General features: G+C 47.3%; 1 protein-coding gene across 2 annotated transcripts in view; it reads right to left on the bottom strand.

Annotated features, from left to right (window-relative positions):
- The window catches only part of RANBP9 (RAN binding protein 9), a 1,122,649-nt gene that overhangs the window by 27,790 nt on the left and 1,072,478 nt on the right, over positions 1-22,381 (bottom strand). For both annotated transcript variants that reach the window (XM_069613547.1, XM_069613548.1), the window contains 2 exons: positions 19,409-19,560; positions 17,285-17,396 (listed from right to left, as the gene is read on the bottom strand). In XM_069613547.1, coding sequence (XP_069469648.1) covers positions 17,285-17,396; positions 19,409-19,560 — 264 coding nt within the window. The remainder of the gene's footprint in view (positions 1-17,284; positions 17,397-19,408; positions 19,561-22,381) is intronic.

Here is a 22,381-nt window from a genome sequence, read left to right on the forward strand (position 1 = left end):
CACCAAGAGAAGATATTTAAACCTTGGGGAAATCTAAGAGACTCCCCTGTGGTGTCACAATGCAAAGATGATGCCTATGGAGTTTGTCAGACTCCAAAGTCAAAAGAAACACATTCCAAATCACAGAAAAATACGAGAGAGTGGGAAAAAGGTCTCGCTCTCGCCAGGTTAGAAACCAGCTCAATACCTACGGTATGTAAACCAAGGTATAACCTTAATTAGAGGAGCAAGAAGCAAGTCAATGTGAGTCAAACTTAAGGCTATACATTCAGGATAGTAATCTACTATTCTTGGGGAATAAGACCAGGTTAGATATACTTTTAGAATACAATCAGTATTACAAGGGTAGCTGACCCTGTCAGTCATGCAGTGACACTCGTTATGAAATCACATAATAAATCAATCGTTATAAGTTTTTTAGAACTCAGTTAAGAGCTAGTAAATCAAATTGTATACATTCTTGAGGGGCCTTAAGTTACTCAATGATACGTATAAACACTTAATTTTAAAATGCACTAAGCAAATCAGGGAAAGCAAAATCATGTTACACTTTAAGACACAATGGTAGCCGTGCCTGCCGCCAAACTCGTGAAATTACCGGCACCCGGCATTGGGGATGTACAGAGGCATTCCGACCCCGGCGGACCCAGTCCGTCCCCATTGCCGGTTGCCGGTATTCATTACTCCCCATTCCCATTGAGCCCAATGGCTCAATGGGAATGGGGAGGTCGGATGCACCGGCACCATTCAATGGTGCCGGTGCATCTGACGAGTTGTGCTCGTGGGTGCCGCTCTGCCCACCAGGTCAGACATGGTGGGCAGAAAGGCACCCGCGAGCACAACACGTGGTTTGCCGGTCTGGTATTAATGCGCCGGTAGCTTACCAGCTCCGTTACTACTGGACTATGAGGCCCAATGTATTTCAAGGTAAGTAATTGACCCTATGACTATTTTGGAAATGCTCCAAGCAGTTTCACGGGAAGCACAACCCAGTGATACAAGTTTAGAAGAGCAGCAGCTCTTATACTTTTAAGAGGGGGTTCAAACAACTCATAAGAAAAGTATTAACTTCTAGACTGTTTTAGGTCTGTATCAAACAGATCATGGAGAGCAAACCCAATTACACTAAGAAGAAGACAATGTTATTAATGGTAGGTAAACCCTATTGGTGAGCTTTTACAGTCCTTCAGTCAAGAATACAAAAACTGCACCAACACATTACTTTTTAGAAGGGGGGGCACTGTCCAACGTTACTTATATACTTTTTAGAGTGGCACAATGCAACTCAAAGGTAAGCATAAACTTAATGACACTTTTTAACTTCTTTCACAGAAATACAGTTACCATACTCGCTTCTTTGGTAAATTAGTAATGTTACACTTTTTATACTTCCAAGGCAGAATCCTTTCCTTATCCAGTCCTTCCCTAGACAATTGCATGAGTTCTCTCGGAGGCAGTAGAGGGACCGTAGTGGTCTAGGTGCCAGCTGTAGGCAGGCTGAGCTAGGGTTCAGTTGCAGGAAAGTCAAAGTTGCAGAGAATATCTTCTTTAACAATTAAGCATTCACTTTCAGAGTTAAGTGTTCAGGGACTTCAAAGAAGGCTCCCAGCATTAGGCCTGGGAAAGTGGTATGGGCAAACTCTCAACCAAACGCACACGAACCATTCACTCAGCATCACAGGATGCACACCAGACTTTAGGTAAGTATTACCCAAACCCACACAGTACCTTAGGAGAAAAGAGCTTCTGGGTGCATGCCTTCAAGATGCAGCAGCACAGACCCGGTCCCTGGATTCTTGGTCTGAAGATGAAAGAACTGGACAATGAATGGGAACTTGCAACAGCAGTCGTCCGAGGAGGCTTCCAGCAAAGGTTTCTTCAGGGATTCTCGCAGCTCTGTGGATTTGGTGCCCTTTTACAGCAGCCATATGAAAAACGAATGTCGCTGGTTGGATTCTCTACACTCAGTCCTGCACTCTGTTGAGGGGACTTCAGGGATTCGAATCGTGTCTATGGAGGTCCAGAAGGAGTCCACTAAAGTTTCAGCTGGATTCGGACCTCGGAAGACCATGAGTCGCACTCAGGCTTGAGGTTGCAGGTTATTGGTGGTTTGCAGCCGAGCAAGGTCGCAGATTGTCGTGGAAGGGCGCAAAATGCAGGCCGTCTTCACACTAGTGGATTACATCAGGCTCTGGGTAGAAGTTGTTGTGTTCGGGACCCCAAGGTCGATTGGAAGGAAGGGTTACATCAGGCTCCGGTTACACAGCAGGCTCTCCGGTCACTGGCAATCGCTACAGACATCCTTTCTTCATCTTACTCTTCGGTTTCTGCTCCAGTGGTCGACTTGTCAGCAGCTTCCAGGTTCAGAGTATTTATCAGGAACTACAGCACAACCTCTGCAATCTCTCCCTGCAGTTTACAGCAAGGGGTGGTCTGGCTGTCCAATCAGGACAGCCAGCTCCCCACTGGGACTTTATTCCTTTCAGGCAAAGTGGACAACAAAGGGCTGCAGAGTTTTGGACTTCTCCTTCGCAGACACTCTGGATCCTGGGCGGGGAATACAAAGGATTCCCGCCTCAGACAAAACTTCCACTGAGATCGTTCCCACCTAGAATGGCAGGGGAAGACCTCAGAAACAACAAGGATACTTAAAAATGGCAAAAAAAGAAGGAACCCGCAATTCTAGCAGAATGGTGGCCCTTCTGTGCATTACCAAGGCTGATTTAACAGCCTGCAAGTAATAAGACTAAAAAGTCACTAAGGTAAAACCGCTGCCACCAGCCATTCAAGTCAATTTGCAATTGTAACACAAATCAAATGCTACAGATAAGTAAGCAAGGGGATATGTTGAATCCCCCCAGCACTCTACATAAGGTGGGGTGTGCTGGCTCAAAATATAAAATGTAAAGGGGATGAAAATACAAAATGTAAAGGGGGGGTGAAAATCCCTCTTTACTCCTTGGTAACAGTAGTTCACCCAAGTACATTAAAGAGAACTTAACAGGGAAGCTCAAAGGGGCAACCCAGCCAAAGCCCAAAAGTTATAGGAAACTATAACTCCAACCAAACACTATGAAGAATAAAAGACTATGTGAGAGGGGTAAAAAGATTCCCACTCACAAAGGGACAAGGAAAAATAATCCCCAAGCCCAAACAAAAAGTCCTGGGGTTGACAGGTGAGGAAGACTTATCACAAATATGAAAATTATATCTAATACCCTGAAAAACATTAAAAGACAAATACGGGAACACTAGGAGGAGGGTGAAGAAGAGGAGGCCCGCAGGCGAGACAGCGCATCCCCCTTTGCCTTATGCGAACCAACCTCACCCTCCCTCTTCCTTTAGGGACTATTTCAAACCATCTCCCCTCAGTTAACCCACTATAGTACTGGGACGAGGAAGAGAAGACTAGGAGTAGTGAACACTAGTAAGTCATTTCACCACAGGTGTGGAAGCCTCATTGGTCGGAGGCCCGCAGCCGGAGCTTTGAACACAGAAGAAAGGAACAGCATTACCGACAGCATCCGCGGGGAGAAAGCGGCGCTGTCGGCAGGATACAAAGAGAAGGTAAAGCGCGAGCGGGGCGTGGTCAAATGAAAGCACGTCAGCAGAGCAGAAGCCGAAAGCACAGTTGCCCAGAGGAGACGCCAGGGACTGGTGAGTGAAAATGGAAGAGCACTCCAACCAGGGCGCTCCTGGGGGCTGTAGAGAAGCCAAAATAGTTGCAGAATAAATTAAACAGTGTGTGAAAGATGAAATGAACCCAAAGCAACGGGTTGAGAGGAAAAATAAGGACATTATAAAATGCAAGCAGTCGAATGAAAGATCACAGTTATTGAATACTGAACTAAATGAAGGCTTTTGGCAAAACTACGACCCGATGATACTTTGGGGTGAGATTTAAGTACCGCCTATTGAAAGCAAAGCACGAGCCATATGAAATACAATAGAATTCGAGCATGGAGGTGTGCAAGAAAGTATGAAAGCAAGGTGGTGAAGGTACACCCCCACCCCAAAGTGAACTAAATGCGAAAACACGGTGTGGCAAAGCCAAGAGGTTGACAAGGAAAATCAAAGTGAGTGTGAACCATCACACAGATACAGAAGAACATGAGTTGGCTAAATTGTCTAGTGTTCCTGGTTGTGCAACCTGTAATGGGTGGACCGTGTGGTCCGACCACTGCACCTAGACCGGGGAAAACCCTAATGTGAAAGCCAAAGAGGTTGCTGAAGTGAAACAGGAGAAAGCAATCTGATTGAACTGTTAAGAAACCAGAAGGAGTATAAAGTTGATCTGGTGCTATTTTTGAGCATTGAAAGATTGAGAATAAGTATAAGTGGACCAGCTGAACTTGGGAAAGGGAATCCTGAAACTTTGTGGAACTGTCTTGAACTTGGGGAAGGGAGCCCAGAGACTTTGTGGAACTGTCGTGAACTTGGGAAAAGGCAGCTGAAAAGTAATCCAGGAGCTGGAAGACGCTCAGAACTTTATTTGGAACAATATTTCTTTTATTTCTGACATTCGTAGACATTATTTAGCTTTAGTTGTGAGGGCAAATACAGGTTTTGGACACACGCAGAATTTTAAGTTGAACTTTCCGACTCTGACCTTTCTTAGTTTCTTTAGGTAGGAAAATCCCACCTTAGTATAGGGCAAGTTAGGCCTTCAACCATCGTGACATTCAAGTTAATAAAAATAATTCTATTTGAACTTTGAATCTGTTGTGTGTGTCTTGCTTCATGATGCCTTTACATTACCTTGAACTGCTTACTGCCTTTCTGAAAAAGTCTTACTTAGTTCTTACTTACCTTAGAATGTTGTTTCACTATTCTGAAAAGGGACATTGGTATAACCACATATTCCTGTAATAGAAATAGTGTATGACCAATAGTGTTTTACTCACCTCGTATTGCTTATTGGCATTCTGAATTTGTACACAGAGTTCTCACTTATCCATAAAGTGCATACTGCCCCTCTGAAAAGTAATTGAACAAGTTACTCTCTTACCTGGTAACGTTCTTTCGATGAGATGGTCCGACGACGTATTCCATATCTTTGACAGTAATCACCACAGCTGGGCTGCTTCGGAAAATTGTCTGCGTCCTGCGTTGATGACTTCGATGCGCCGTCCCCGAGGACCTCCTCCGACGGCCGACGTCACCCGATGTGATAAGTAGGACGCACAACGCCCTTAGCCTCAGTTGTAGTTTTTTCCCCCAGAACGTGTGACACCAGTCTTCTGCCAGTCAGACACATAAGGCCTTGCGGAAACGTAAGCTGCAATCGCATAAGAAATTCTGCAGCGGGGAAGGTAGGGAGGGAGCGATATGGAATACGTCGTCGGACCATCCCATCGAAAGAACGTTACCAGGTAAGAGAGTAACTTGTTCTTCGAGGGGATTGGGTCCTCCGACGTATTCCATATCTTTGACAGACTCCCAAAGCAGTATCAAAGCAAGAAGGTGGGAAAAGAATTTAGAACACAAATTTAGCATGCCCAATCAAATTGCGGAATAAAGGACTGGCTTGCCAAAGGCCAGATCCTGTCCTCGGATGGAATCGAGGGAGTAGGGACGTACAAAAGTATGTACTGAAGCCCAGGTGGCAGCATCACAGATGTTACGAATAGGAACACCCCTCTGTAGGGCAGTAGATGCAGCCATACCCCTGGTAGAATGGGCCCGCAAACCAGCCGGAGGGTCCTCACCCGCCAAGCGGTAACAGTCGGAGATAGCCAAAATAATCCAACGAGACAAAGTCTGTTTCGTCACAGCTTGTCCGAAACGCTTTCCAGCGTAACCAATGAAGAGTTGATCGTCCACTCTGACCCGGGACATGCGTGAAATATAAAAGTTCAACGCTCTCCTAGGATCAAGCCTATGGAGCCTCTCCTCTTCCTTACCAGGATGCGGAGGAGGATAGAATACTGGAAGAACAACCTTCTGGCCCAAATGAAATTCCGAAACCACCTTCGGAAGAAAGGAAGGACGAACTCGAAGGACAACCCTGTCCTTATGAAATACAGTGAAGGGTGGCTTAACTGAAAGAGCCTGTAACTCATTCACTCTGCGAGTGGAAGTAAACGCAACCAAAAACACAGTTTTAAGAGTTAACAGTCTCAAAGGGCAAGAATGCAAAGGCTCAAACGGAGCACCGATAAAAAACTTAAGAACAAGGTTCAAATCCCAACCGGGCACCAGAAAAGGTTAGTGAGCCCTTTCAAAAACGGAGAAATTAAAGGAATCTTAAAATAGGAACATTCTTCAGACGAGCGCTTAAATATGGACAGCGCCGCCAGGTAACCTTTAATGGTACCCACTTGCAAGCCCCTGTGGGCCAAGGAATGCAAAAAAGGAAAGCAAAAAAGACAGAACCATGCGAATGTCACACTCAAAAGGATCCACATTCTTAACTCTGCACCAGTCGCAGAACTTACGCCAACGGTACAGAGACTTTGTTGCTGGCCGTCTAGCCGAGAGCAACACCTCCAACACGTCTTCAGGGAGGTCTCAATCCTTATACCTCAACCTTTCAGAAGCCAAGTGTGAAGGTTGAGGGATCTGACCTCTGGATGGAGAACCTGACCCCTCCCCTCCCGTGAGAGCAGATTGTCTCGGTAGGGAAGACGACGTGGATGGCAGATGGACAAGTCGAGAAGGTCCGGGCACCACGTCCTCTGGGCCCACGCCGGAGCAATGAGGATCATCCGGGAACTGAACCTCCGTATCCTCTGCAGTACTTGCGGGATGACAGGGACTGGAAGAAACGCGTCCAGCAGTGGGAATGACCACTCCACCACGAACGTGTCTCCTAAGCCTCCGTTTGGAGGAAATTCCCACGAGCAGAACCTTTTGCACTTCCGGTTGACACTGGAGGCGAAGAGATCCACTTGAGGGGTCCCCCAAAGGGCAAAGATCTCCAGGAGAATCTCCTGAGCCAGCTCCCACTCGTGAGAGATCATGCTCTACCTGCTCAGAGCGTCCGCCGTCTCATTGTCGTCCCCGGTCAGATGAACAGCCGAGATCGAAACTTCCTGCTGGATGGCCCAGAACTCAAGCTGCATCGCCTCCCTGCACAGAGGAAGTGACCCTGCCCCCCCCCCTTTTTGTTGAGGTAGTGCATGGCCACTGTGTTGTCCGCAAAGTCGGCAGAAAAGCCTTCAGGGCTAGCCTGACGGCCCTCAGCTCCAACAGATTGATATGGAGTCTGGACTCCGACGGAGACCAACGACCGCTGACTGTCAACTCGTTGGCATGAGCTCCCCATCCCGTGAGGGATGCGTCCGTCACGATCGTCACCTCCAGCCAGGGTAGCCAAATCATCAGGTTGCCTTTGACGGCCCACCACAGAAGGTCCTGGGCGACCGAGGGCGGCACCTGAACAGGGTCCGACATCCTGCCGTAAGATTGCGACCACTGCATCTTGAGTGCCCACTGCAAAGATCTCATCCGCAGACGAGCCTCTGGCACCAGAAGAATGCAGGATGCCATGAGACCGAGCAACCTCAAGAACTCGAACGCCGGGAGCGTGTGGGCAAGTTGAAACTTGTGCACCATCTGCTGAATGTGAAGAGCCCTCACCTGGGGAGGGGAAAACAGCCCCAGGGATGTGTCGAGCACTGCTCCGATGTACTGGAGCCGTCAAATGGGACTCCTTTAAATTGAGGGAGAAGCCCAGCTTGTGAAGGGAGTGGCAGGTGACGGACAGATGATCCAGGACTTGCTCGGGAGAGCACCCCCTGATCAACCAATCGTCCAGGTAGGGGTAGCCGTGAATCCCCCCTTTCTTGAGATGCGCTGCCACCACCACCATGAGCTTGGTGAAAACCCTCGAGGCGGAGGTCAATCCGAACGGCAGGACCCGAAACTGAAAGTGCGAGTCGCCAACCACAAACCTCAGGTACTTCTTGTGCTTGGGATGGATCGGCACATGGAAGTAAGCGTCCTTGAGGTCGAGAGACCAACCAGTCCTGAAGTTGAAGGGCCTGGAGGACTTGAGAGAGAGAGTAACCATCTTGAACTTGTTCTTCCTGAGGAGTTTGTTCAAACCGCCCAAGTCCATGATGGGTCTCAATCCCCCGTCTTTCTTCGAAATCAAAAAATAAGGGGAATACCATCCCTTGTTCCTCTCCGCTACAGGCACCAGTTCTATGGCGCCCTTCTCCAGCAGGGCTTGAATTTCCTGCGCAGGCAGCAAATCCGGATTCTTCAAAGAGAGGTTCCCAGGTGGATTGACGTGAGGCCTCTGGCGAAAAGGAAGACAGTAGCCGTGGGTTATGATCTCCAGAACCCACACAACTGAAGTAATGGCACACCACTCTACAAGATGCTGCGCCAGCCTTCCCCCCCCCCAACCGGCGAACCATGGGACATGGCCTCATGACTGAGTGGTAGCAGCTGCGGCGTTGCCTGAGGGCAACTAGGCAACTGCCCGAGCGGCCTTGGCACCTCGAGTACCCTGTTTTCCACCTCTGGCACTCCTATGGTGGCCTCTTTGACTGACAGCTCCTCTCGCTTTACTGAAGGATGAGTAATAGCGAAAGGAACCTCCCCTCCATTGTTGTCCCCTAGGACGAAAAGGCAGCGGTTGACGAACTGCAGTGCCCAACGACTTCGCTCCAGCTTTGGAGGTCTGCAACCTCTCAAGGCTCTCGTCAGCCTTGCTGCCAAAAAGATGTTCACAGTCAAAGGGCATGTTGAGGAGCCGGGACAGCACATCAGGAGCGAACCCCGACTTCCGCAACCACGCAAACCTGCATATTACGGCGCTCGCCGCCATGGACCGGCTGACACAATCTGCCATGTCCAAACCCGACTGAACGGCCTCACACATGGCATCCTTGCCATCTTGAACCATAGCAAGGAAACCATCCCGTTCATCCCCTTCGGGAATATGTTCAGCCGCTAATGCAACACAGTTCCACAGAGTGTGTGTGAAACGAGACAAGGCACATACGGAGTTGGCCGCCTGAAGCGCCATACCCCCTTAAGAAAACACTTTCTTCGCCCAGCCATCAAAACGTTTGTCGTCCCTATCCGGAGGGATGGTAGGATACGACGCCTGCTTTGCCGGGGCCGTAGCCGCCTGCACCACCAAACTCTCCGGAGTGGAGTGCCTGGACAAGTAGCAGGGGTCGCTACTGGCTGGACGGTATTTTCGTGACAAAGACTTGCCCACTGCCGGGAGACTCTCCGGAGCAGTCCAAGCCGCCGCCACCCTTCTCTGCAGAGCCATATGAAACGGCAGTACCGGGTCAGTGGGGGGACCAAGATCGAGGATGTCCGTGAGATCATCCTGAACAAACTCCCCTGGGGGAGCGGACCATCCCAAGTACTCAGTGACCCGAGACATAAAGGCATCGGTACGAAGAATCGGCATGAGTTCCAGGCTCAGACCTACAAACCTCCACCTCCGGAGAGGTGTCCAGTCCACTGGCATCATGCATTGACTGCCTGAGGTCATCAAATAGGCTATGGCCCGAGAGAAGCTCATCTGGCATCGTAACCGGAACCAAGCCCGCATCAGAGCCCTCATCACCCTCTGAAATGTACTTCAGGCGGTGAGAGGAAGACACCTGGGGATCAAAGCTATGCCTGACCTTAGCCAGAGCCTTTCTAGGGGCTACCCCCGTGCCACGGGGCCCCTCAGACACCACTGCCCCGAAAGGCGGCGAGGGCGCTGAACGAGTCTGCGCCCCGAGAGAATCGGCGTTGACGTCAGCCGCAGCGCCGCCAGCATCGGCGGCGTCGACACAGGCCTCTAAGCCAGAGCTCCGAGCGTGTCCTTCGACGACCTAGGCGCTGACGAACCCCTCAGAGGCGGAGCCTCGAGAGAGGTCGTCAACGACCTCGGCGCCACAGGCATCGACGTCTTCCTCGAGACTGCACAGGATCATGCAGTCTCGAGCGCGTCGAGGACCGGGACCTGGAACGGGCATGGCGAGAACGATTACCCTTGTCCGAGCGGGACCTCTCCCGCGAACCGTGCCGACCACCCGAGCCCGAAGGCGTGCGAGCGGTGTCTCTCGACTGATCACGACCAACCCCACTCAGAGGCACGGACGGACCGGTGCCCTGTGATTCGAGAATCGCCAACCTCTTCTTCCAGAAGGAAGCCCATTCCTCCGGTGTCGCTTGCATGGTGGGATAAGCGACCCGCCAAAGGGCGGAGTCCTCTGAAGAGGACGGGGAAGGCGACCGATGCCAGCGCTTCCGGGAATGCCTCGAAGAGGCAGAGGAGTGGCGAGACCGACTCCTGGAAGGAGACCCACTGGACCTCCGACGAAGACGCAGAGAGTCCCCTCTCGAGTCATCCGTCGAAAGCCCCGCAGACCCCGACTTCCGGGGCTTAGACACCCTACCTACCGACAACAACTTCTTGCGCTCCCGCAAGGCCTTGGCCGTGAGCGACTGGCAGTCGACACAGTCGTCCGTGTCGTGGGCCTCCCCGAGGCACCAGTAGCAGGCGTTGTGCGTTACCGACATCTTGGACCCACAGTCCCCGCATTTCTTGAAGCCCGGACGTGGGGTTGAAGATGAGGTAGACATCGTCACGAACAGGCTTTTTCACAAAAACCGAACAGGTTCAAAGAACCGAGAAGAATACAACAGAAACTCCAAAGAGTCGAGGCGTACCGAGATTCACGAAGCGAACACGTTCGCGGAAAAAACGGAACTAAGGCTACGGGCATCGTGCGTCCTACTTATCACATCGGGTGACGTCAGCCATCGTCCTCGGGGACGGCGCATCGATGCAGGACGCAGACGCCGAAAATTTTCCGAAGCAGCAGAGCTGTGGTGATTACTGTCAAAGATATGGAATACGTCAGAGGACCCAATCCCCTCGAACATATATTATTTACCTTAAAACTCTGTTCTGAAAAGTAATGTTGGTGTAACTATATTATTTTAGAAACTGGATAAGAGTCAAAGTGTACTACCAATAGGTATACTGCTCATCCAATGGTTCCACTAGTACGCACTGAACTCTAAGATATTATTATCAAGACTAAGATCAAGACTAATCACAGGTAAGGAGAATATGTAGTATGGGGCAAGTGCAAGAGTTTATAAACAAGAACCCAATGGTTTGAACTTTAACGCATGAGGTGTACGTCTTCTGTATTTCAGATATTATCTAAGCAGCTACGAATTGCCATGATGAATGAGATGTTGTAGCAGTAATAACTGCAGGGAGTGTACTGTGTGATTAGTTCACAGCATCTAACAGTTAACAGAGGAATATTCGTTCATATTACCGGAGACTGGTAAGAATACCATATGAAGTACAGATTTAGAAACATTTAGTTCTGAACATTAATTTTGGGGAACACGAGATGTTCATTTAATGTATTGCAGTAACCATACCGTATTTTTTACCATGAGACAAGATGAGAACCCAAACATGGTGAACAGTACCGGAACCAAGAACCAGGAAGGGACCAAAATGTGACTAATTATATGTGGCATTTTGATCTCTGGAAGATCGCAAGAGATTACACTTATAAAAGAAAGAAGGTAATTTCACACTGTACAATTGATGTTTTTCAAGAGAGTGTAGGAACTCACCTTTGAGCTAACGCACAATACTGACTGGTAGGCAAACAATATTGGCTAACGCCCCGTTTTCCCAAATTAGAGGTACCTCATGAGAGTGAGGGTTGATACAGGGTCCTGCTCTCTCTGGTTGACAAATATATTTGAGTACACATGCAGGTAATTGTTATGAACCGACTTTGAACTTGAGGAGCAAGAGCTGCATTTCTAATTTGGGTTATAATAGGTTTACTCTAATACAATCACACAATAGGCATGCAAAACACATCTGTGTTATGAACTGTTAGCAGCCAAATAGAACCCGGGATTGGTCCAGTCGGCAAGGCCAAAACCTGTGGTATGGACTACAAAAAGAATGGTGGTTATGGCTAAAGTAGAGTCAAGGCTGTGGAGGAAGACCGAAGGATAGAGAGAAGGTTATGCTATCCCTGGCTAAAGTGCACTCTCAACTAGGTTGCGGTGTTACAACCCCTGTCTAGTAGTGACAGAATAAGAGTGAAATTACCAACTTCTATAGTATGTAACACATTCAGCCTTGTAAGTGACGTACCACTCCCTTCCAAATATATATAAATTGGAAGAGACTAGAGTGAAAAGAGAAAGCGCACCAGGGATAGCATGACCTTCGGTATTACTAAGGGTAATCTGAAATACGATGGCTCCTCTGCAGTGCGCTTGAAGATCGATAGCGCTGCCAGATAGCCCTTGATAGTGCCAACTTGAAGGCCTGAATTTTCCAAGTAGAGTAGAAAGGATAACACTGTTGGTGTACCACATGAAAAGGGGTTGATATTCTCTTCTCTACACCAGCTGCAAAATTGATTCCAACGGCAGCGGTATAAAGACTTTGTTGCTGGCCTTCTGGCCGAAAGCAACACCTCCATGACGTCATCAGGGAGGTCCCAATCCTTGTAGCTCAACCTTTCAGAAGCCAGGCGTGAAGGTTGAGGGTTCTGATGTCTGGATGGAGAACCTGACCTCCCTTCTGTGAGAGAAGATTCTCCTCGAGTGGAAGATGAATTGGAGGGTAGATGGACATGTCCAGAAGGTCCGGGTACCACGTTCTCCTGGCCCAGTCTGGGGCAATTAGGATCATGGTCCTCCAGAATCTTCTCAGCCTCCTGATCATTTGAGGAATGACAGTGACTGGTGGAAACGCATACAGGAGTGGAAAATCCCAGTCCACTACGAATGTGTCCCCTAGAGCTCCTCTCGGGGGAAATTCCCTTGAACAAAACAGATCGCACTTCCTGTTGGTACTGGTGGTGAACAGATCCACTTGAAGGGTTCCCCAAAGGGCGAAGATCTCCTGAAGGACTTCCTGAGCTAGTTCCCACTCGTGGGAGACTGTGCTCTGCCTGCTCAGAGCGTCTGCCGTCAAGTTCTTCTCTCCGGCTAGGTGAACTGCCGATAGAGAGACTCCTTCTTGAATTGCCCAAAACCAGAGCTGCATCGCCTCTCTGCACAGTGGCAGTGATGCTACGCCTCCTCTTTTGTTGAGGTAGTGCATGGCCACTGTGTTGTCCGTCATTATCAGGACATTTTTCCCCTGTACAGATGGCAGAAAAGCTTTCAGCGCTAGTCTGATTGCCCTCAGCTCTAACAGGTTGATATGTAGTCTGGACTCCGATGGAGACCAACGACCGCTGATGGTCAAGTCGTTGGTATGGGCTCCCCACCCCGTGAGTGAGGCATCTGTGACTACTGTTATCTCCGGCCATAGTTGCCAAAACAGTTCTCCCTTCAAGATGTTTTTCTGGCAGGCCCACCACTGAAGGTCTCGAGCCACCTTGTCCGGAACCTGAAGGAGGTCTGTCATTCTCCCTGAGAATTGCGACCACTGAGTTCTCAGTGCCCACTGAAGAGATCTCATTCTCAGGCGAGCCTCTGGCACAAGGAAGATGCAGGATGCTATGAGGCCTAGCAACCTCAAAAAGTCGAAGGCTGGGAGACGTTGGGCATTTTGAAACTTGCTGACCATCTGCAGAATATCTTGAGCCCTCACCTCTGGTGGCGAGGCTTTTCCCAGGGAAGTGTCCAGGACCGCTCCAATGAACTGGAGTCTCTGTGATGGTATCATCTGTGACTTCTTTAAATTGAGAGAGAAGCCCAGTTTGTGAAGGAAGTGGCAGACATAATCTAGCTGAATCTGAGCTTGTTCCGGAGATACAGCTCTGATCAGCCAATCGTCCAGGTAGGGGTAGATGTGAATCCCTTCCCTCCTTAGGCTTGCAGCCACTACCGACATTAGCTTGGTGAAGACCCTCGGGCGGAGGTCAGCCCAAATGGCAGAACACGAAATTGATAATGAGAGCCGCCAATTGCGAACCTCAGGTATTTCCTGTGTTTAAGATCGATTGGCACATGGAAATAAGCATCCTGGAGGTCCAGAGATACCAGCCAGTCCTGGAGCTGGAGGGCCTGAAGGATCTGACAGAGTGTTACCATCTTGAACTTATCCTTCCTGAGGAACTTGTTCAATTCTCGTAAGTCCAAGACAGGTCTCAGTCCTTCGTCTTTCTTCAGTATGAGAAAGTAGGGGGGGGAGTACCAGCCCTTGTTCCTCCCCGCTACAGGTACCGGTTCTATGGCACCCTTCTCTAGCAGGTCTACAATTTCCTGCAAGAGGAGCGGATCTGGAACTTTCAGAGAGCTGTTCCGCTGTGGATGACACTGAGGGATGCGTAGAAAAGGCAGGCAGTAACCTTGGGCAACTGTCTCCAATGCCCAAGCATCTGACGTAATAGCCTGCCATTCCGTCAGATGTTGAGTTAACCTGCCCCCTACTGGTGTCTTGTGAGGTGAGTCCTCAGAGCGGTTTGGAGGCGGCTGATGCAGATGCCGAGGGTAAAGAGGCACCTGCTGCGGCTTTTATATTTTTACCCCGTCCACCTCGGCTGAATTTTTTCTGACCGCTTTGAACTGGCTGTCCTCTGCCTCTTTCGAATGCGGAATAGAAGCGAAAGGACTTACCTCTAAGAGGTTCCTCAGTGGCGATATGGTGCCTGACGGATTGCAGCTCCCAGGGATTTTGCTGCTGCCTTTGATGTTTGTAGTTTCTCTAAACTGTCATCCGCCTTCTTACCAAACAAAGAAGAGTCGTCAAAGGGCATATTCAAAAGTCTGCTTTGCACATCTGGAGCAAAACCAGACTTTCGCAACCAAGCAAATCTCCGGGTTGTTGTACTTGCCGCCATGGCCCTGCTGATGCTGTCCGCAGAATCGATGCCAGTTTGAAGGGATTTGCACATAGCGTCTTTACCATCCTTGATGATGTTTAGGAACGCTTCCCTTTCTTCTCCCTCCGGGAGGCAGTCAGCCGCTGATGAAGCACTCCCAAAGTGTGTGGCTGAACCTTGCGAGCGTACAAGTAGCATTGATGGATTTCAGCACCATGCTACATGCAGAAAATACTTTTTTTGGCCATAGAGTCATATGTCTTATCCCTGTCCTGTGGAATAGTAGGGTAAGCCGATTTACTACCTGATGAAGTAGCTGCCTGAACAACCAGACTCTCCGGAGTTGGGTGTTTGGATAAATATTCAGTGTCAGCAGAAGACACCCTATATTTAGCTGATAATTTTTTGCTAACCGCGGGGATTACCTCAGGTGTTTCCCAGTTTGCCAATATTCTCCTTTGCAATGCCGCATGAAATGGCACCACAGGATCCTCCTGTGGACCTTTGACCAAGATGTCTGTGAGGTCATCCTACTGAAAAGCAGGTGAGGGTGTGGACCACCCCATAAACTCTATTATCCTTGCCATCAAGGTTCTATAAGGGGTTTCAGCATGTTCCCCTGGGTCTGGTCTGGCAAATTCCACTTCTGGGGAAGTGTCCAACCCATTTGCTTCCTGTAAGGATTCTTGGAGGTCTTTCAACCTACCTTCCTCAGAGGTAAATTCCTCTGGTACAGGAGTTGCAGATCCCTGCAACTCAAAGGGTCTTTCCTGATCCGAATCCTCCCCTTCTTCATAAATAGATAAGACTCTGGAGTGATCAGGTCTTGAAAATGGTATAAATCCCATTTCCAGAGCAGAAGGGGCCAAATTCGTCATGATTATCTGAGAAAACGTTGACGTCGTCGACGCGGACGTTAAAGGCTTCGAAGCCGTCGAGAAAGGTGGTAGAGGCCTCGATGAACTCGAGAGATTTGGAATTCTACTCGAGGTTGTCGACGACATTCTCGTGATCGAGGCTGTGGGTATGGCCACTGGCTGTGAGGTGGCCGTGGGTTTGTCCTTTCTGGGCGTCTGCGTCGTTTTGTGATGCTCTCGAGTGGCTTCTTTCGCCGGGTGCTGCGACTCGCTGCGTTTTGATTTTTTGGGTCTTTCATCCAGGGTATCACCCTCAGCAGTCTTCGAGGGGGTCGAGGCCGCTTTCTCGAAGACGCTCCGCATCTTTTTCCTGAATTCCTCCCACTCAGCCTGAGAGCTATGTTTTGTGGGGCAAGAGACCCTTTTTGGGGAAATGGAAGAAGAAGACGACGAGGAAGGGGATCTTCGACGTCTCTTTTTTGAATGCTTAGATCTCGAAGAGTGATGGGAACTGCTTCGAGACCTAGAACGAGAATGTCTTTTGTGATGGCGAGGAGACGAATGTCTCGACTCCGCCGAGGAAATTTTCGAAGAAGTTTTAACTGCCTTACCTCTCTCGAGCTTCCCCTTACGCTCCTTCAAGGCTTTCGCCGTCATGGACATGCAGTCCTCGCACTCCGAAAAATGGTGCTCGATTCCCAGGCACCACAAACAGATCCTGTGAGGATCCGTCAACGATATTTTCTTTCCACAGTATCAGCATTTTTTTAAGCCGGTCCGTGGAGTTGTCGGGTGAGGAAGCCATCGAGTACGAGTCGCTATTCATGAAGAATAATGAAGTATATTTTGACTGAAGAACTGAGCAAGGATATTGCGAGGTTCCACGAAGCGCGGAAAAACGGAACTGAGCAACGGACGCTGCGCGAGTCTATTTATACGTGTGATGACGTCGGCGCCGATATGGAGGCTGTCGAGGGACTTCGACGCGCAGCGCCCTCTGCTGAAAAAATAATTCCGAGGCCAGCAAGCTGGGAGAATGATCTATCAAAGATAAGGAATACGTCGGAAGACACAATCCCTTCGAATTAGGGTTATGTGTGATCAATTTCATTGGTAAATCATCATATTGAAATGCATATACATATTATAGCGATGTAGGAGTTGTGTTATGACGAATAGTAGATTTACAGATAATTAATGAGGCACTTTAAACAGAGCAAGATAAAAGCAACATGAATGGAAAGCAGCGTAGTTTACAGAGAACCCACTGTCAGGACATGGATATTTAAATACCACGACGATGGGCAGTTAGCACAAATACAAAATCAATCACCATAATGTTTGGAAAAATTAGGAGTTTTTGATGTCTTTAAGAGAAGTCTGACAAGTTAAATTTGCTAACTACATTTGTATATTTAAACCTAGTCATATTTCTAGTCTCTGTTCTGTATATACTGTTTTTGTATTCCGATTACCAGTGCTTCACAAACTGTGCCATGACTTGATAAAATAAAATGCACACAAATCAGCGATTTCTTCCCTGTTTCAGCAGTATGCACATACTGCGGTTCTATTGTGTGATATTTAATGCTTTATTTTTCTACTGCAATGAAAACGATTTCTTAAGAAAAGCAAATGTTACAGGAAGAATACCAGAGTGCTCTACTGGGAGACCACATTAGAGAGCCTTACCTAATATTGCACTGTTTAGAGTTGAGCACACAGGTTCTCTCTGGATTGCCTCAAGCTGAAATCCAACTGGACTGCTCCAAGGGTCAGAGTACGCAAGCAAGCTGAACGCATCCTTTGGGAAAGAAGGGGGTTTGTGAAAAAAGGAAAAGAGGCAAGTCATTTTAAAATGTTAATACTCATAAAAAACGAGAACAATGGACACTAAATAGCTTCTACATCTGTATAGTATTACATTGTCTTCATTGTGCAATGCTTAACAGCTAAAATATAGGTATTTAAAATGTTCAACAGTTAACAGACATTCGCTTCCTTGACATTATTAGCTAAACAATAGGGGATATGTCTTGGTACCTTCAGCTGCATTTCTATCACCATCACTTGGGTGTTGGATGTTTTCTCAACCAGGTGCAGTCTAATAGGCATATGCTTGGAAAGTGAATTGGGAATTCCTGCATCTTACATTTGCATGCTAGGGAAAGGCTACAGACTGGCTGTGGTGCCTTTTGTTACAAGTAATTGGCGTAAAATGTTTTGCAAATAAAGAAATGCCCTTTTAATTGTTAACCCAGAAGAGAGTGTTGAGCTCAATTAATGCTTTCATAAGATTGGTCAAAAAGTTTTGAGACACTAATTCAGCAACTATACTGTGAAATGAACTGTATTAGTACATAGGGCACTAAAAATCTGGTTAAATAAATACTGTTTTTGTTGTCAGTAAAGAGAGCTGACCATGTGTGCCACGGAGGCCTACCCGGATCAGGATTGAACTTGGTCTAACGAAGCAGAAGCACTATGGGGGAAGATATCTTGACAATCAAGGCTCTAAACCACTGAACTTCATTGCGCCATTCCCTCACGTAACAGTTCACTTTATGACGTACCAGGAAAAGGCAGAAGAGCCGCCTACATAGATTAGACTCTCTGCATATGTGTAATGCAAACTAAATACCTGTTGCCCTAAGGGGTAATTAACTTTGCACCTCACCTCCTTTCCCTATACAAAAATAAATAGGATGACTTAAAATGTTTGAACGACTATAAAATGCAATAAGAAGACTTCCTCCCCCAATCGAAGGAAACATTAGTAAAGTATATTCAACTACAGTATCTCATTGCCTGCTTTACAGCCACAATGTAAACAACTCGCTGATTGTCTGCTCCAATATTTGTTAGAAGACCAGTTTGACTTTTGAACAAAAAAATCAATCACGAAAACCACACATTTTTCAATAAGAGCAGAGGAAAAACGTGTCCAGCACAATTAAAACTCTCTTATACTCTGATACAAGTATAGTATAACCGCAGAAAGCTGGTTGCCCAATACCCTATCAGTAAAAAAGACAAGCTTAGCCAGTATAAAACCGCTCAAACAAACAGCAGTTATTACACAAACTAGAAAGGACAACAACATAAAAAAGATTTGAAACAAGGGGAATGAAAACCTAGATTGCAGTAAAATGGATCTGGGTTTTTCTAACTACCGAACAGAGAAAATCTCTGCAGGAATACAAAATGTAACTTTAGTCACAGCAACGCTTGTATTTTTACTACACACTATTTTGCTAAGCCTGTAATGGTACTAGCAAGGGGTCCTTTTTAGATGGGGGTGTGTAGATGGCACTTCTCTTCCGATCACATGTCCTATTTATACAAGAGTTCTTGTGAATTTACCAGGTAATGTGACCATGCCTTCAGAGGGGTGGTTAGTATGTCCGTCAACATTGTTTCTCTGCCACCCCCCTTAGAGTCCTCTAATCTACTTCCTGGAATGTGGTGCATTCCAAATACATGACCTTTTCTCAATAAAAATTGGTTCTAAAACGTCAGAAGAAATAAATGTAAACGAACTTAAAAGATATGCACATCATACAAACAAAATACCAGATACATGTTACTACGAGATATATGTGATTAAACTGAGTTTGCCATCCTCATCCACCCCCTTGAAAACAGATTTCGTGCTGGTGTTTGGTCCAACGGCACATGGGCCACACTGTGAACAAAGGAGATGTTTCTATATAATTGTGAGCTGCACCAGAAACTGCTTTGTGCCAAAAGCTTTTTAAAGCCAACAAAGCTGATTCATTGATCTGCAGCCAACACCTCATCAACAGGTTAAAGTACCTTCAGCATTTTTTTATTGGCTGTGTTTTTGCCACATTCTTTCCTTAGCTGCTCGCTCATGGCCTGGAGCTCTCTTCCAAAATGGATCATCCTTTCAATAGCTGCCTGGCTCCCTCCACAAAGCTGACGTCTCAGCTGGCCGGAGTCCACTTCTGAAAAATCAACATGTTATCAGTAATGGGGCTTCAAATTAAGAGCAAAACAGTTTAGAGCACTTGTAACCAACCCAATAACACCTCCAGACTCATTACACATTCAGCACGTCGTATTTTATTGAATTTGTGTTGGTGAATATTATTTATAATGATCGCTAGACATATTATGGCCCATGATAATTACTTAAACAGAAGTCCTAGCATTCAGTTTACCACAGCACCCTAAACAAAGGGAAAGTGAGGATTTGTACTCCTAGTCTAGTATTGCCCGCTTCCATTATGAAACTCTAGAAAGTTGACCTGCCTTGTGGAAGCACCAGAAACTATCCTGCAGCTTTTTTGAAACGTGGGATGTCAGCAGGGATATAGCATATCATTTCTACTTGTCCTTGGCCCCTAAAGCATACTGGGCAGGCTCCTCGTTTCTGAACCAAGATAATCAGATGGGCAGAAAGAATACTTGTCCTAGTTCTCAATGCATGTGCACAGAATCCAAACAATGGAGGAGTCACTTGAGCGTGCACGTTTACAGATGCACTCTCCATTCGTGGCAAATCCCAGTTTTTGCATTTGTGCAAAGGGGATTTACCAGAGAGGAGGGACTAACTCAATGGTGTACAACCGTTAGTCAAAAAAGCGCGCATTTAAAGCACATTCTACAACTAGGCACATGCTAATTCAAGTGGCCTTCTAGCCTACAGTGAAGCAGCACTAATGAAAAGGGATATTCAATGATGCGCTCTATCACACTTGAAAATCATCTCTTCCACCAACGGGGGCAGAGGCACACGCGTTAAAGCAGACCTATATCATTACATGACTGCTGGTGAAGTGAGCTAATTTTCAGGCATCAGACAAAACCCATTCTGCAGATTCATTACGCAATTGAACAAGCAGCACTGGACAGGTGCCCAGTCCCCCCCAAAATGAGCAGGACTATTAGTGATCAGCATAAATGGATTAGGTCTGTACAGCACAAATTTGCATCACAAAGATATGACCTGCATTACTTCCCGTAATAGCATTTCTGATGATTGTATCTGCTTAGATTCACATGCTGTGCATATAGTCCGACATCTAGTGGTAACCGCAGAGTATTGCATCTTGTCTTTCGAGGATCGAAAGGGGACGTCGGCATAGGTGTTTCTAACAATATCCCTAGCGTGACGTGTAGTTTACCCTGAAATCCTCACGCATCGAGGTCCCTCTGATTGTATTTTTTCTGCCGTGAGGGAGCCTTATGACTATCGTGAGCGAGTACAGAAAGAGAGAAGTAGTAAGACGGACGTCTATGTTCCTTCCATCCGAGCGGGGAGGAAGGGTGGGCGCATGTGAATCTAAGCAGATACAATCATCAGAAATGCTATTACAGTAAGTAATGCATGTCTTCTGATGCTTGTTAATCTGCTTAGGATCACATGCTGTGCATAGACCAGCGAGCAGTAACCGGAGTTAGAGGTGGGATGTGAGAAGGAACAGTAGTGAAAAGATGTACTGCTTGTCCCACCTGAGAATCAGACCTAGAGTGCGTGTCTAAGTAACAGTGTTTTGTAAAGGTGTGTACAAAACTCCAGGTTGCCGCTTTGCAAATGGACTCGAGAGGAACATTTACAATGAATGCTATTGAAGCCCCTGTGCACAGAGTAGAGGGTGCTTTAGGCTTGAAGGGCAGTTCTCTCTTGCCAATTTTGTAGCAGAGTGTGATGAAGTTGACAATCCATTTAGAGATGGCTGATTTAGAGACAGGGTACCCTTCGCTACCAGCGGCCACTGAAACGAAAAACAGGTTTGTTTTCCTTAGTGGTGTAGTTCTTTTCTGATAGTAAATGGCTGCCCTGCGCATATATAGTGTGTGTAGGCTTCTTTCTGCCACGTTAGTAGGGGTCTGGAAGAATGTAGGCAGTTCAATAGACTGGTTCACATGGAACTTTGAAATGAAATGAATTTAGGCGCAAACCTTGGGTGAGTGCGCAGAACTACCATATCTATGAATTGTGACAAAAGGATCTAGAATAGAAAGGGCCTGTAGATCACTAACTCTTCGTATGGAAGTGACTGCCACTAGGAAGGCTGTCTTCTAAATGAGTGCTTTTAGGCTTGCTTTGTGCATAGTTCAAAGGGAGACCCCTTTAAGTCTGGTTAATACCACATTTAGGTCCCATCCGGGAGCTGGGTTGCAATGGAGGATACATTCTCTTAACCCCTTCCATAAAAGCTTTAATCACTGGGATTTTCCACCAAGACACTTTCTGCTGGGACGTAGTGTAGGCTGAAAGTGCAGCTAAGTGAACCTTTAGTGAACTGAGTCCAGCAGGTGAGTCGGGTATAACACAATGTGTAGAGGAACATTCAATGGGATTGATGCCCTTGGTATTACACCATATGACAAAGCATTTTAATTTATTGGAGTAGCAATGTCTGGTGTTAGATTTCCTTTCCTCTCTGAGAAAGCTGGGGATGCCCAAACTCTAAGATTTCAGGAGTCAGGCCGCTAAGTTGAGCATTTGTGGGCATGGATGGAGCGTTCCCCCCCCTGTCCTGAGACAACACGTTGATGGGAGAACCAGGGTTGGCGTGCCCATAACGGGGCCACCAATATCATAGTAACTGGTTCCTGGTGCATCTTGTGAACAATCTTGTTGAGTTGGGGGAGGGGTGAGCTTAAACAAATCTCCCTGACCATGTTATCCAGAGACCGTTCCCCTTGGATTGGTTCGGAGGGTACCTGCCCATTCTGCAAAAACGTTGGGAGACTATGTCTTCGTGTAGTCACCATTCGTACTCTAAGGGCAGTGGGAAGTCCCGGGTGAGCACATCT

This window comes from Ambystoma mexicanum, chromosome 5p (assembly GCF_040938575.1).
Source record: "Ambystoma mexicanum isolate Mex_15411 chromosome 5p, UKY_AmexF1_1, whole genome shotgun sequence".
Classification (NCBI taxonomy): domain Eukaryota; kingdom Metazoa; phylum Chordata; class Amphibia; order Caudata; family Ambystomatidae; genus Ambystoma; species Ambystoma mexicanum.